Source organism: Sorex fumeus, unplaced genomic scaffold (assembly GCF_029834395.1).
Source record: "Sorex fumeus unplaced genomic scaffold, SorFum_2.1 ptg000265l, whole genome shotgun sequence".
Lineage (NCBI taxonomy): Eukaryota > Metazoa > Chordata > Mammalia > Eulipotyphla > Soricidae > Sorex > Sorex fumeus.
The window spans coordinates 26,728,893-26,742,991 of NW_026606322.1; the positions used below are offsets into that span (position 1 = coordinate 26,728,893).

Genomic DNA, 14,099 nt, shown 5'->3' on the forward strand with positions numbered 1-14,099 from the left:
TGGTAGGTGTCACCTTTCATAAGCAGAGTCATTTCTTGGGTGCAGCAGATTCTAGCACCCAGTGCCGGCTACCCTTGAGCCCGATTTGCTGCTTATTTCTGAAAAGTGAACCAAGAAGGAAAAATTCCTTTTAGATAATTGCTGGTCCTCTTCTTTTCTTAAACTTGATCATCGTGAAGCAGCAGGAAAGTTGACAACTTAGGGTCCCCAAACATTTTTTTTAAATTTTTATTAGTGAGACACCATGAGGTACAGTTGTAGACTTACAAATTTTTGTGCTTAGGTTTCAGTTATACAATGATCAAATACCCATCCCTCCACCAGTGCCCATTTACCACTACCACGGATCCCAGTATCCCTCCCCCCCCCCAAACATTTATGTCCCCCCCCCAACTCACTTGTTGCATGAGGTTCTGGAAATAAGTTTAAGAGTAAAAGCATCAGACTTGGGGGGCTGGAGCAATAGCACAGCGGGTAGGGCGTTTACCTTGCACGCAGCCAACCCAAGTTTGATTCCCAGTATCCCATATGGTCGCCCGAGCACCCCCAGGAGTAATTCCTGAGTGCAGAGCCAGGAGTAACTCCTGTGCATTGCCGGGTGTGACCCAAAAAGCAAAATAAATAAATTAAAAGCATCAGACTTGAAAACTCGATATAGATTCTACCCCACACCGTGGGCAACCATATAGATCACACACCAGACAAACCCTGACAGTTCACAGAGTTTTCCTGACCACGTGTCGTTGACCCGTCAGTGGAAACAGAAGGCTTCGCTGGGGGGTCCAGGGAGATGACGGAGTTGATGGGGATGCCGGGAGCCCTCGCGGCGGGCAGAGAAAGCAACCCTGGACGCGTGATTGGCACCCGTGCATCAGCAGGCACCTTTCACAGAGTTCTCAGCCCGTGCGTGTGCCCTGTCCCAGCTCCAGACCGATGGCACATGGGGTTTTGCTCAGGCTGACAACCAGGGTGACCCCCATATTGGGAGCACCGGTGTCGGGGGGCCCGTGGTACCCAGTGAGCTTTGCCTCTGTGCCCGCTTCGCCCCTTCCCTGACACTACCCCTACACCTCGACTTCCACCTGCCTCTCCAGGGCGCTGCCAAGGGAGCCTCACGGCGTTTGTGCCCCAGGGAGGTTGCGGGGAAGACCAGGGAGAGACCCCCAAATGGGATTAGGGGAGAGAGCGGGTTTGGCCAAGCGGGGAACAGATATGGTTGGGAAGGGTGGGGTTTTTATGGATGAATAGGAGTTTGGTAGTCTGGGAGGAGATGGGGGGGTGCTGGCTGAGGGGTGGAGGAGAGTGGCAGAGAGGGGAGTCGGGGGAAGTAGGGGGGCTCCGTGGCCAGTCCATGGCTCACTGGGCAGCTTGCTTCCTCCCCCTGCCCCTTCATTCTGTTCTGAATCTTCAAGGGCCATGAGAACGGTAGTCGGAGGCCTCTCGCGGCCTCTCGTTCCGCTGCCCTGCCTTCCTCTCTCCTGCCTCACTCTACCTCTGCCTCTCCTGTTTCCCAACACCTTACAGCTCTCCCCGCCCCCCCCCACCTCTCACTGCCTCTCCGAGGCTCTCAGCATCTCCCTTCCCCAACTGCTGCCACCCCTTCGCTCTGCCTCGTTCCCAGCACTTACCACTAACCAAACTGCAAGCGGAACAGGAAACACACACAGAGCTCCTATTCTTTTTTTTTTTTTTCTTTTCTCCCCATCCTGAGCAGGAACTCAGTGAGGGCAGGGATTGTTGCTTGTTTTATTCCCCCTCGAACCTCCAACACTTAGGAAAAGTGCTGGGATGAAAGAAGGATGGATGCAAGCAAGCCCGGGTGGATGGAGGGGGCTGGGGGCTGGTGGGTAGGCGGATGGAGGGTGTATGGGTGGAAGGATGGAGGGTAGATGCGGTGGATAGAAGGAGAGTGGGTGGATGGACGGGTGGATGGATGGATGGATGGATGGATGGAGGGTGAAGGGGCAAATGATGCATGATGGATAAATTGGATGATGAGTAGATGGCTCGAGCAATAGCACAGCGGTAGGGCGTTTGCCTTGCTCGCAGCTAGCCCAGCTGAGCCAGGTTCAATTCCTCCGCCCCTCTTGAAAAGCCCGGCAAGCTACCAAGAGTATCTCACCCACGTGGCAAAACCTGGCAAGCTACCCATGACGTATTCGATATGCCAAACACAGTAACAACAAGTCTCAAAATGGAGACGTCACTGGGCCCGCTCAAGCAAATCGATGAACAATGGGAGGACAGTGTTTGTTGTTTGAGTAGATGGCACATGAATGAATGAATGAATGAATGGGTTGATGGATGGGGGATAGATGTAGGAATACTAAGTGAAAGTCTTCCTTTGGGGGCCAGAGAGATAGTACTGGGGGAAGTAAGCAGTTTGCCTTGCATATGGCAGACTGGATTCCACCCTGACACTCCATATGGTCCCCTAAGCCATAAGGAGTGATCCCTGAAGACAGAGCCAGGAGTAAGCCCTGAGCACCGCAGGGTGTAGCTGTTCCCCATTAAAAAATAGTCTTTGTTTTCCATGTAAAGAATAATGCAAGTCTCTGACATCCTTTGGAGAGGTATGAGAGGGTGTCTGCAGGCTGAGCATTGGGCGATATCCTGTGGTGGGCATTACACAGTCTGGTGTAATTGGATTTCTATAGTGTATAGACACAAAAAGGCATTGGCCGTAATGGGGCCTTTTGGTACTACAGCTTCGGAGGGCCCCATGCTTGGAGCTTTGTGTAGACCTTTCCTGTCACCTTCGAGGCAGTAGGAAAGACGGTTGACCACAGGTTCCTGGACATCCGGCTAGAGGAACAGGAACTAGGGGCACAGGCACCAGAGCCAACGCCTGGTATCCCTGCCACCAGCCAGCTACAGGCACAGGTCCTTGGAACAGGAAGGAACAAGCGTGAAATCTGTGTGAAAGACAAGGTGGACCCTGCCCTCCCAAGCCGTGTTACCGGCGTTCCAGAGGAAACAGAAACAACTGAGGCATCTGTCACAGTTTCTCAGACACTAAGTCAGAGCGCCCCATCTGCACCACAGAGCTGGATGATTCGATATGAACAGTCCTCGGTTACTACATCCTCGTAGGCTGGGAAATTAGTCAGATAAAGAAGAGTGAGGGTGTATGTGTGTGCGTGCGTGTGTGTAGGTGTGCACGTGCACTCTCTCTCTCTCTCTCTCACACAAACACACACACACGCACGCACACGCACACACATGCACTTTCATGGTAGCTTATCCGAGGGAAATAGCATCCCAGTCAGAAAGCTAGACTCCACCTGCTCACTGCAGCCCTGAGAGACCCTCTGAATCCCCTTAGCCCCCCTGAGACCCGCGGGGCCGCCAGCTCTGGGTGGCAGCAGGGCACAGCCCTGGCCTTCCCAGCCACCTCTCTGCTCCGCCCTGCTGGGTCACAGCTCGGTTCTCCTCCCTGGCCCCACTCCGGACTGCGGATGGATGGTCCTTGTCCCCGGCCGCGTGGACAAAGTGTGCTGAGGTCACCCCAGCTCGGCCTTAGGAATGCTGTAATGGGACTGATGGAATTCCACTGGAACCTCAGTTTTTTCCTCCCCCAAAATAGAAACGCCGTCATGAAAACACGTCTCCTGGCTGGGAGCCCAAGGAAGCCAACCCCAGCTGAGGAGCTGGCTGTGAGACTGACCGCTGCCCTGGGACCAGGGGCGGCCGGCCCTACAGCTGAGAACCCCCCCTCCCCAAGCGCCGGCTGGTGCGCGTCAGGCTTCCCTTCACGCTTTGGGGGGTGGGGGTGTTGCAATGCTTCCACAGGTTCTAGGGCAACACACCAGCAACCCTCCCCCCCCCCCGCCCTCTCTTCCCCCACCTCTCTAAAGCCCCCACCTCCAGCAGGCAGACCCGAACCCTCATCCCAGCTGCTGTCCCAGAGGCCCCCAGGCACTTGCAAGCAGGAACTGCTTTGCTTCCCCAAACCACTTTGGTGGTGGCTGTTTTGTAAAACGCTCGCTTTGATTCATCTCTTCTCAGGGGAAACACCGCTCTTGGGGACAGAGCTCTTAAGGACAGAATTGGTCCTTGGGCCTTGTTAGTTACCTCCAAGGTGGAGTTGATTCCTGAGCTCCTGCGTCCTCCTCCTCGAGGGCTGTCAGGAAGATGGGCAGAGGAAACCCAGATGCTGCAGGAGTGATGGGTATTGCCCAGTTTCAGAGGCGGGTCCGGGCGCTTCTCCCCATGGCCAGACCTCTCCTTGTTCACCTGTAGATGGCGTCACTCGCCCTGGCCCCCGATGCCTGGTACACCCTGGTCGTGCCCGTGCCATCTCCTTGCCCCCAGTGTCCAGCTTGTCCCTGCGCCCGTCTCTGTCCAGCGTACATGCTCCTGGGCTGGAATCTGCAGCCGGACCCCTGTCCCCTGTGTTCCCTTGCTGGGGCTGCTGCTCTACATGGCCCCAGGCCCTCTCTCCAGTGGTGCCCCCTTGGTTCTTGGTCCCCTTGACTTTCCTTAGTCTCCGGCCATGGTGGTCTGTGCATGGGTGACCATCTCTGCCGTCCCGCCATCTGTCCGGGCATAGGTGAGGTAAGTGAAGAGACGGGCTGCCTAGCTGGGATCTGGGGGTGTCCTTTGAGCTCCTCTTTCCCACCTCTAGCTGTTATTATTGTTTGGTTTTGGGGGCTTTGGGGGGGGAACCTACCCCGCAGTACTCAAGACTTACCCCTGGCTGTTGGGAGGATCCTCCCAGGATGGGAGAAGCATGCTGAAAGTAGACTATAGACCAAACATGATTGCCACTCAATGCCTCTTTTGCAGACTACAACACCCAAAAGGAGAGAGAGAACAAAAGGGAATGCCCTGCCACAGAGGCAGGGTGGGATGGGGGAGATGGGAGGTGGGAGGAATACTGGGACCCGTGTTGGTGGAAGATAGGCACTGGTGGAGGGATGGGTATTTGATCATTGTATAATTGAAATCCAAGCGCAGAGATTTGCAAGTCTACAACTGTACCTCATTGCATTTCACTAATAAAAATTTTAAAAAAAAGAAAAAAGAAAAAAATGAGAAAAACAGAAAAACTAATAAAGAGTAACAAAACATCAACATTAAATAAATTTAAAAAAAAAGACATCCCTGGCTCTGTGCTCAGGGGGGTCACTCCTGGCAGGGCTGGGGGACCAGCTGGGATGCTGGTGTCAAGCCTGGGTCGGCCACGCTCAAGGCCAGCGCCTTCTGCCTGATCCGCCTCACCCCTCAGAACTGACAGAAGCGCTTTCTCTGTCCATGCCAGGCTGCCCCCGGTCCAGTCCAGCTCCACCACCCACCTTTCCTGTTTGACGGACTAATTTTTTTTTTCCTTTTTGGGTCACACCTGGTGATGCACAGGGGCTACTCCAGGCTCTGCACTCAGGAATTACTCCTGGTGGTGCTTGGGGGACCATTTGAGATGCTGGGTGCTGAGAATTGAACCTGGGTTGGCCACATGCAAGACCAACGCCCTTCCCGCTGTGCTATCACTCCAGCCCCCTCCCCCCCCCCCCCCCCCGCCCCCTTGGAGCATTTTTTGAATAGGTCCTGTTTAAAAGGACCCACTTCAGGAACACATTTTTTTTCCCTTCCTGGCGTCCCTCCCTCCCTCCCACCCTCCCACTCCCATCTCGAGCATCACAAACCATTCTAACACCCCTTTTGTGGGTGGGGGGGGGCTTCTTCCCCAGAACTGCAAGTTGAGCAGAGTAAAGACATTTGAAACAGTGTTACTCCCCTGGGTATGAGGGACTGACCCCCACCCCGCCCCCTGCCCCAGGCACCCTGCTACTCAGCCAGTCACTCTTAGAAGACCGAAAGTGAAGTATGGAGGGGGGAGGGCCCCCAACATTCTGCTCCTCCTCATTGGCCACCTCAGCCACCTCTGTGCTGGCAGCAGTCGCCTCCCCCCACCATACCCCCCTACCACAGCCCAGCTGAGCTTAGGGGATCCTGTGGTGTGGGGGAAGGGCACTAGGCGATGCCCAGGGCTGACTCCTGGCTCTGCACTCAGCAGTCACGCCTGATGGTGCTCCTCAGCGGCCCTTATGGATGCCAGGGATGGAACCGGTTGTAGGTCACGTACAAGGCAAGCGCTTCCCCCTCCCCCACTGTCGCTCCAGTTCCGCCTGTGTTCTTTTTATGATTGTCTAATGTGAGTCATCCTTTGAAGTAAACTTTTTTAAGTGTAGGACCCCCCCTCCTTAAAGTTGGGGGGTTGAAGACATTCTTTAAACTGTGCCCCGTCAACGTTAAATACCATGGTGTCATCACCAATGACATGGCTATGAGTAAGAACAAGTATTTTTCTCTTCTATGGCATATCTATGTATGTGTATATATAGTACCAAATTCAGGTTTACTGCACTATTTCAGACACTAAGGTATAATACTATTTTTTTAAATAAATGACAGCTGTTACTTTTCTGATATTTCAAAAAAGGAATAAAGTCGTCCAACTCACCCAGCTTATCTGAAGACTGGAAAGTATTTTAGAACTACCTTAACCGCCCTAATCATGGTTCTCTCACGCATCCATTTATATAATTGAATAAGTACTGAGTGCCCCCCACATAAAAAATAAACACTTTTTTTTTAATTTTGTTTTTTTGGGTCACACCTGGTGATGCTCAGGGGTTACTCCTGCCTCTGCACTCAGGAATTACTCCCAGCAGTGCTCGGGAGCCCAGATGAGATGCTGGGAATCGAACCTGGGTTGGCTGCGTGCAAGGCAAATGCCCTACCCGTTGTGCTATCGCTCCAGCCCCATAAAAAGGAAATAAAATAAACTGTGTGCCCCGCACCCAGGAATGCTTTTGTATCCAGCCCTGCATTGGCCCCCGGCTCCTGGGGTCTTCAGCATGTTCAAGAATGAAAATAACCAAATAATGTTGATGCTCAGACAGGGAGTTGGACACAGAAAAGGTTTATTGAAAGGCAGAAGGAGAAGAAAGGCCCCTGGTATGTGTGTGGGGGGAGGGGGAGGAACTTAGCTTAGGATCAGGTGCGCTGCGGCTCACTGTGTGGGGATTTCCATAGAACTGTCCTGTGCGACTTTGCCAGTGCTGAGAAGGTGGCAGAGAATGCCAGGATCTCAAAGAGCGGTCTGACTCTGGGGCCTTTCAGGCTGTTTTCCTGGGTGTTGCCCCTTAATCTCCAAGCGTCCTGGGAGCCTGGGCTGTGGGACCGAATCTAGCCTCCTGGGAAATTGTTAACTTTCCGTTCTCAGAAAAAGCCCAGGAATTTGCCGGCATGTTTACTGTGTGAGATGGAGCCCCGTTCCAGGGGAGCTGCTTGGCCGCGGCCGGCCAGGAGAAACCGAGCCTTCCCCTTTAAAAGTGTTTTCAGGTGATGATGGGGATGATGGTGACAGTGGGAAGGACCCAGGACCTCCCCCAGCAGCCGCCTGGACTCATGACCAAGTGCCCTGCAGTTCCAAGGCATAACCTCTCTGGGAACTGGCCCCTCCTCGCCATATACTAATAACATCTCCGTCTCTAAACCAACTTCTCCAAGTTTCTTTTCTATTTCATCTCCCGGTCCAGTTTCTGAAAATAAATAAATAAATAAAAAGAAATTAGAGGTTCTGAGGCTCTGGAGAGATAGCACAGCGCTGGTAGGGCATTTGCCTTGCACGCGGCTGGCCCAGCTTCCGGCTTCAATTCCCAGCATCCCATAGGGTCCCCCGAGCAGCACCAGGAGTAATTCCTGAGCACAGAGCCAGGAGTAACCCCTGAACATTGGCAGGTGTGATTTCCTTCCCCCCCCAAAAAAAAGAAAGAAAAAAAATAGAAAAGAAGAAGGTTGGGGGCGGGAGGGGAGGAAGAAGTATTTCAGCCTGTGCCTTGGTACCTCTTGGCTTCTTTCCTCAAACGATGGTTTCTGGGGATCATTTTCTAAGTCCAGTAGCTGTCCATCAAAGGCTTCAGTGCCTGATGTTCAAGTTACAACAAGGAGATTTTTTTTTTTTTTAATTTTTGCAGTGAAAACCAGAGGCCCCCTGCAGGATATCTGCCACCATCCCTCTGTGGATTGGGACATTCACCCCATAAAAGTTCGCTGCGGGGTGGCATGGGGAAGCCACGTTTCAAAGTGAATTTTTCTCCCCTTTAAAAACAGAGTTCATTGACCAAGCGAGATTTCAACATGTTCTCTTTCCCCACCTCCTCCCCCCCCCTTCCCGCCCTGCCCCCTCCCCCCAATTCTCACACACATCCCAGTGAGAAGCTCTGGTTTCGGCTTTCAGGAAATCATGCGGGTCAGACGGTCCCCACCCCCACCCCCACCCCAGCCCCGCACCCAGCTTGGGGTCCCAGGTTTCCCAAAGCTTTTGCAGTTCGCGGCGCCTGGAGCCTAATAACTGTTTACCCTGGAGGCCGACCTTGGTCCTTTTTTTTTTTTTTTTCCTCCAGACATTTTCCTTCTTGTGGGGGGTGGGGGGTGGGGGGAGCCGTCCGTCCGTCCCCCCGGCGGGGAGCATGGTGTCTGGGTGGCTGAATGGAATTACTTCCAGTGGAAACTATGCTCCAAGAGTTTTGATAAAGCAGCTGCGAAGCAAAAGCCGCTCGGCCGTTTTTTTCCATCCCGCCTTGAGCTGGGGGGTTAATTAGCATAGGGAAAATGACTAAGGTGTTGACGTCACCTCTTTCCAGTAGAAACTGACACTGTCCCCCCCGTCTGCAAGCATGCGGAGCTTTGACTCAGGAATTTGCTGTCCAAACAGGATGCCCTGAAAGCCGGGCCTTCATCCCCCCCCCCCACCACCTCCCCTGCCCCCCCTCCCCCCCTCCCTCGCTGCCGGAGGGGGCCGGGCCTCGGTGCCTTATAAACCCCCGTTCTGGGGAGGGACCGCGGCGGACAAGCCTCTGGGACTCTCTCCTTGCCCTCACTCAGCCCGTGGGGCTCTGGGGCTCGGGCGCGCGCTCTCTCGCTGGCTGGCTTGCCCTGTTAGGAAAGCAAGATGCACTTTAGAAACTTTAACTACAGTTTTAGCTCCCTGATTGCCGGGGTGGCAAACAGTGACATCTTCAGCGAGAGTGAAACCAGGGTAAGGCTTCTCAGGGAAGGGCGGTTTTTTTTGGGTTTTTTTTTTTTTTTGGTTTTCTTATTTTTGCAGTTTTCCAAACATTGCGTGGAATGAGGGGTACGGAGGGGGGTGTGTGTGGGGGTGGGGGGTGCATGGGGGTGGTGATGGTCTGAACTATGCTGGCTTAGGACCGAGCGGGGCCGCTTATGGCGTGGGACTGGGGTGGGAGTGGAGTGAAAGCCCTGACTCGGGGAGCCTTGGAAAGCACATCCCTCACCCCAGGGATGCCTGCTCAAGGGAGTTTGAAAGCTCCCGGGCGTGTTGAACATCTCCAGGTCCCTGGCCCAAGTCTGGGCATCATTGTCGTCTGGTTTTCATTCTCAGCAGCGGGCGGCTTTTGGGGTTTGGAGGGAGGCATTTCTGAGAAGGAACGGGACCTTCATCATGCTGATGTCCCAGAGACCGTTGGCTGGGCTTGAGCTCGGGGCAATAGATGCTTGTGAGAGGGTTCGGGAAGGTGAGAGGCCGGGGCTGGCCTCCAGAGAACAGAGGCAGCCACAGCAAATCACAGCAAGGGAGAGAGGTGGCCCCCCGGGAGGCAGCTGTCACTGATGCTATAGTGTGCGGTGGAGATGGCGGATTGTCTGGGCTTGGACCCTATGGGATGGGGCTGGTCCTGGGTGTTCTGGTTGGTGGGCTCCGCGGTATCTGCTTTTCTACACTGAGCCCTGTTTGTTACACATGGTGCCAATCTTAAAAAAAAAAAAAAGTTCAGTTCCGTCCTGATTGTACCCAGTCCTCAAGGCTCAGGCAGGCTCAGGCAGGCGGGCAGGTGTTTGGAACCAGATCCCAGCGGGTACAATCTACACAGACTTCCCGATTGATTCCCAGGCGCCTCCTGTGTGTGAAAATGCGCAACTTCTCCTCTCCTCCCACAAGCTGCCCCGCCAGCCAGTTTTGGTGTGTGGCAGTGATGGCTCACCGGGGCGGTGGGGAGCAGGGATTTGTGAGGGAGGGGCGTGGTGGGAGGGGCTGGGGGCCAGCAGCTAGTGTGTGCTCTCTCGTGTTCTGCAGCTGGGGCCCGACTTGGCGTTCTAAAAATATGCGTTCAAGTCATCGCCCCTCAATTCTGAATCATACCTCAGGATGGTTGCTCACCCCCGTGCCTGGGGGTAAGGTCATGTGAAATTCCAGATCCACGCCGGCCTCCCCTGGCTGCCAGAAACACAGCCTCCCTGGACACGGGGCAGGGCAGCAGGGCCGATGGCCAGGTCTGGGGGGAAGCAGCTCCCTTGCACCCCTGCAAGGGACAGTCCATGCAGTGGAGTGGTAGGGGGCGTCCTGAGGGGTGTCCATGTGTCTTTGCTCTCCACCTGCCCCGTCTGTGTCCAGCCCGTCCCCCCTCGGTCCTAAGGACAGACTCCTGCTCTCCACGCCTGCCTCTTTCTTGGGGGACCCCTCCTCCCCTCTGCAACCATGTTTCCTGGGCAACCTGCCTCCTTTTCCTCCTCCTCCTCCTCCTCCTCCTCAGGCCCCTCTGGAGGGCCCATCCTGCTCAGACCCTGCCTCCTCACCCCACCTTTCCGCTTTTCCCTGGTTCCTATCTCCTGCCCTCAAGGGAGAAAGACCAGACAGGCTGTTCCCTGAAGTTCCCAGCACAGCACCCATTCCTCCAGGCTCTGACGGCCCCATCAGAGCTTGGTGCCCAAATCCCAAGGGAATTTCAGTGCCCACCCACCCCCACCCCAGTTCTTTGCACCAGCACCAGCACCCTGTACCCCTTCTCTGTCCCACGCACCCTGCATCCAGGTTTCAGCCCAGAACTGGGCTTTCTCTCCCCCCCTCACCCCCCATCCCCCGCACCTTGAGAATTCTTTCTGGAATCTACACCCCCTAGGGCCAGGACCAAGGCCACCCCAGGCCAGCATTGACATACAGTGAAGAAGTGGACCAGCCGGACAGATAGGACAGAGTTAAGGACAGATAGGACAGGGCTGCCCTGGGCTCAGTCCCTGGAACCCACTCACCTTCCCCCACACACACCTGGAGTGACTCTGGAGTACAGAGCCAGCAACAGGGTGGGGCCCCAAATACAGAAATTTTTTTTATATAAGTGAACAGTGAGAAAACAATTTTGGTTTTTTTTTTTAAGAACCATTTCCTTTACATTAAGAAACAGGTGGCTTTTATTAACCTCATTTGTCTTTCAACTGCCATTAAGATGTCCTACAATGTCCCTTTGTCCTACCAGGGAGCTCTTAAGCTCAAGAAAGAGTGGCCATAGAGATAGTACCAGGGGTTAAGGCTCTTGCCTGGTGCACGGCTGAGGGAGGTCCCATTCCCACCACCTGGGAGCTCTGCTGGGAGTGACACCCCCTCCCACCTCCCAACTAGCTCTGAGCCGTAAATCGCACCCTGCATTTGGGGATGTAGCCCCAAACCACCTTCCCCCTCAAGAAAATGAAAGAGTGGGGGGACATGCATGGGCCCCCTCCTTATCTGAGTGGTGATCTGGGTTCCCCTAACCCGGTAGAGGTCACAGAACACGGCAGTTGTGGGGCGCAGGGCAGATGGGGGTACCCTACGGCTACTGGGAAATGCTCTCCAGCTTTAGAGAGAAGGTTTCAGAGGATCCAGGTCGAGCCCACGACTCTGCAGACCTGAGGCTCCCCCACTACACACACACACACACACACACACACACACACACACACACACACACACATTGCAGTGGGCCGGGCATGATCCCTGGTGGACGTGGCATATGATCAGTGGTGGAGTGGTGGGTGGGGCATATAAGCAGGGGTGGGCGGGGCGTGATTCGTGGTGGGCGTGGTATATGATCCGTAGTGGGCGGGGTGTGATCCGTGATGGGGCGGGGCTGGGCCCTAACTGCTGGGTCCCCGCACCCTTACCCACCTGTCATGTGTCCCTGCAACCCAGTGCCCAGGACTGGGCGCCAGATGGGTGGGGAGCAAGCCAGGCCAGGGCATTCCAGAAGCAAATGACAAGTCATTTCCCCACCCACCCCCACCCCTACCCCTACCCATCCTGGTCTCGCTCTGACCCTTTTCTTTTTTCTCCAGGCCAAGTTCGAATCCCTCTTTCGGACCTATGACAAGGACATCACCTTTCAGTATTTTAAGAGCTTCAAGCGAGTCCGCATCAACTTCAGCAACCCCCTGTCGGCTGCGGATGCCAGGCTCCAGCTGCATAAGACGGAGTTTCTGGGGAAGGAGATGAAATTGTATTTTGCTCAGGTGAGAGTTGAGCTCACTCACTAGATCTTGTACATTTTTCCGCCCTTAAAAAATTTTTTCTTTCTTTCTTTAAAAAAAAAAAAAAAAACAATAGCGGAACAAGGGTAGGTCCTGCCTGGCTGGCACGGCCAGGAGCCTGTCTTGAGAGCAGGCGGATTCACACAGACTTTCCACATGACTTCTGTTCTCAGAAATCACCAGGGGGGCCCGGGAGGTAGTGCAGTGGTCAGGGTTCGTGTTGTGTGCCCCATCCGGGGGTCTAGTCCTACACCACGTGGTCCCCTGAGCATACCCCGCAGAAGCCCAAGCACTGGGAGCCCTGCCGCGTCCATAGGCATCGGACTGCACTGCCCCCTGGTGGCCAACTCCGCCCTCAAGCGTCCTTGAAGGGGGCCGAGTGACAGCGGCTAGGACATTTACCTTGCACCTGCTGACCCGAGTTCTATCCCTGGCACCCCATATGGTGCCCCAAGCCTTGCCAGGAGTGATCCCTGAGTGCAGAGCCAGGAGTAAGCCCTGAGCATCGCCAGGTGTGGCCCAGAAGATAAAAATGAAAAGTCCTTGAGATTGCAGCATCTTCCCTTCCTCTGTGCACCCAGTTTTTCTTCATTTTTTGGGGAGGGGGGTGGAGGGAGGTGGTGCTCAGGCCATACCCAGTGGTGCTCATGGCTTATTTTTGACTCCGTGCTCAGGGGTCAGCCCTGGAGGGACCCCAGGGACCAAATTTGAGTCAGCTGTGTGCCTCGCTGTGCTGGCCCCGGCCCCCACAATCACATTTGGCTCTTGACTGGTCCCCACAGAGGATGGGAGCCCTAGATCTCTCTTGGGTGGTCGGAGGTGATTAAAAAAAAAATAGACCGTCCGGGAGATAACACAGCACCTTGGGGCATTTTCCTTGGAGGTCTATGAGAGGAGAGAGAGATGCTGAGATTTTTCTCCCCTGGACCCCTGCCATGCCGGCCAGAGCCTGGAGGGGGTGCTGGCCACCGCTCCCCGTGCCTTCCCTTGGCTTCTGCTGGTCCCACGCTTGCTCACCTCAGTCCGTGCCCGCTTCTCTCCCCAGACTCTGCACATAGGCAGCGCGCACCTGGCGCCCCCCAACCCAGACAAGCAGTTCCTCATCTCCCCGCCGGCCTCGCCGCCGGTTGGCTGGAAGCAAGTGGAAGATGCGACTCCCGTCATAAATTATGATCTTTTATACGCTATCTCCAAGCTGGGGCCAGGTAAGAGTGGGCTGTGGGCTGGGCGGGGGCGGGGGCAGGGGCGGGGGCAGAGGGATGGTGGCCAGCATCCCCAGTCTCCAGACCGGCTCTGGGGAGGCCAGGGGGTGCACCTGCTCTGGCACTGCTCATTGTCCCTCCCAGCCCTCCTGTGGGGGGGGGGGGGGGAGCAGGGGAGGAGTAATGGGGAGGTGGGTGGGGGTAACTGCCAATGGTTTCCTTTGCCTTCATCTGCTCCCAGACGCCTTGTGCTGGAAGTCCTGCACTGTGCTCTTGTCAGCCTCAGGCCCAGCCCCCCACCTTGACCCCAGCCTGTCCCTGCCAGTAGGCACCATCCGGGACCAGGGAAAGGGAAATTGACCTTCTGCACACTAGGACATGTGGTCCTGATGCCCCTCCAGGAGGAAGAAGCAGGAATGGTAGTGAGGAAAGATAGGGGGTTGAGGAGGAAGGAGAGAGAGAACAGCAGGGAGGACACTTGCCTTGCTGGGTTTGAGCTCTGGCACCCCATAGGGTCCCCTGAGCCCCACCAGGCATGATCCCTGAGCACAGAGCTCAGGAGTAAACCCTGAGAACTGCCGGATGTGGCCCCCA

The 14,099-nt window shown here is 55.2% G+C and overlaps 1 protein-coding gene across 2 annotated transcripts in view; it reads left to right on the plus strand.

Annotated features, from left to right (window-relative positions):
- Positions 1-14,099, plus strand: part of RCAN1 (regulator of calcineurin 1) — a 76,858-nt gene that overhangs the window by 57,095 nt on the left and 5,664 nt on the right. The window contains exons 1-3 of one of the 2 annotated variants that reach the window (XM_056109315.1): positions 8,940-9,046; positions 12,112-12,285; positions 13,349-13,508. In XM_056109315.1, the coding sequence (XP_055965290.1) occupies positions 8,960-9,046; positions 12,112-12,285; positions 13,349-13,508 (421 nt within the window). In that variant the 5' untranslated portion in view covers positions 8,940-8,959. Of the gene's footprint in view, positions 1-8,939; positions 9,047-12,111; positions 12,286-13,348; positions 13,509-14,099 lie in introns of those variants that run through there. The other variant, XM_056109314.1, reaches the window with a different exon arrangement.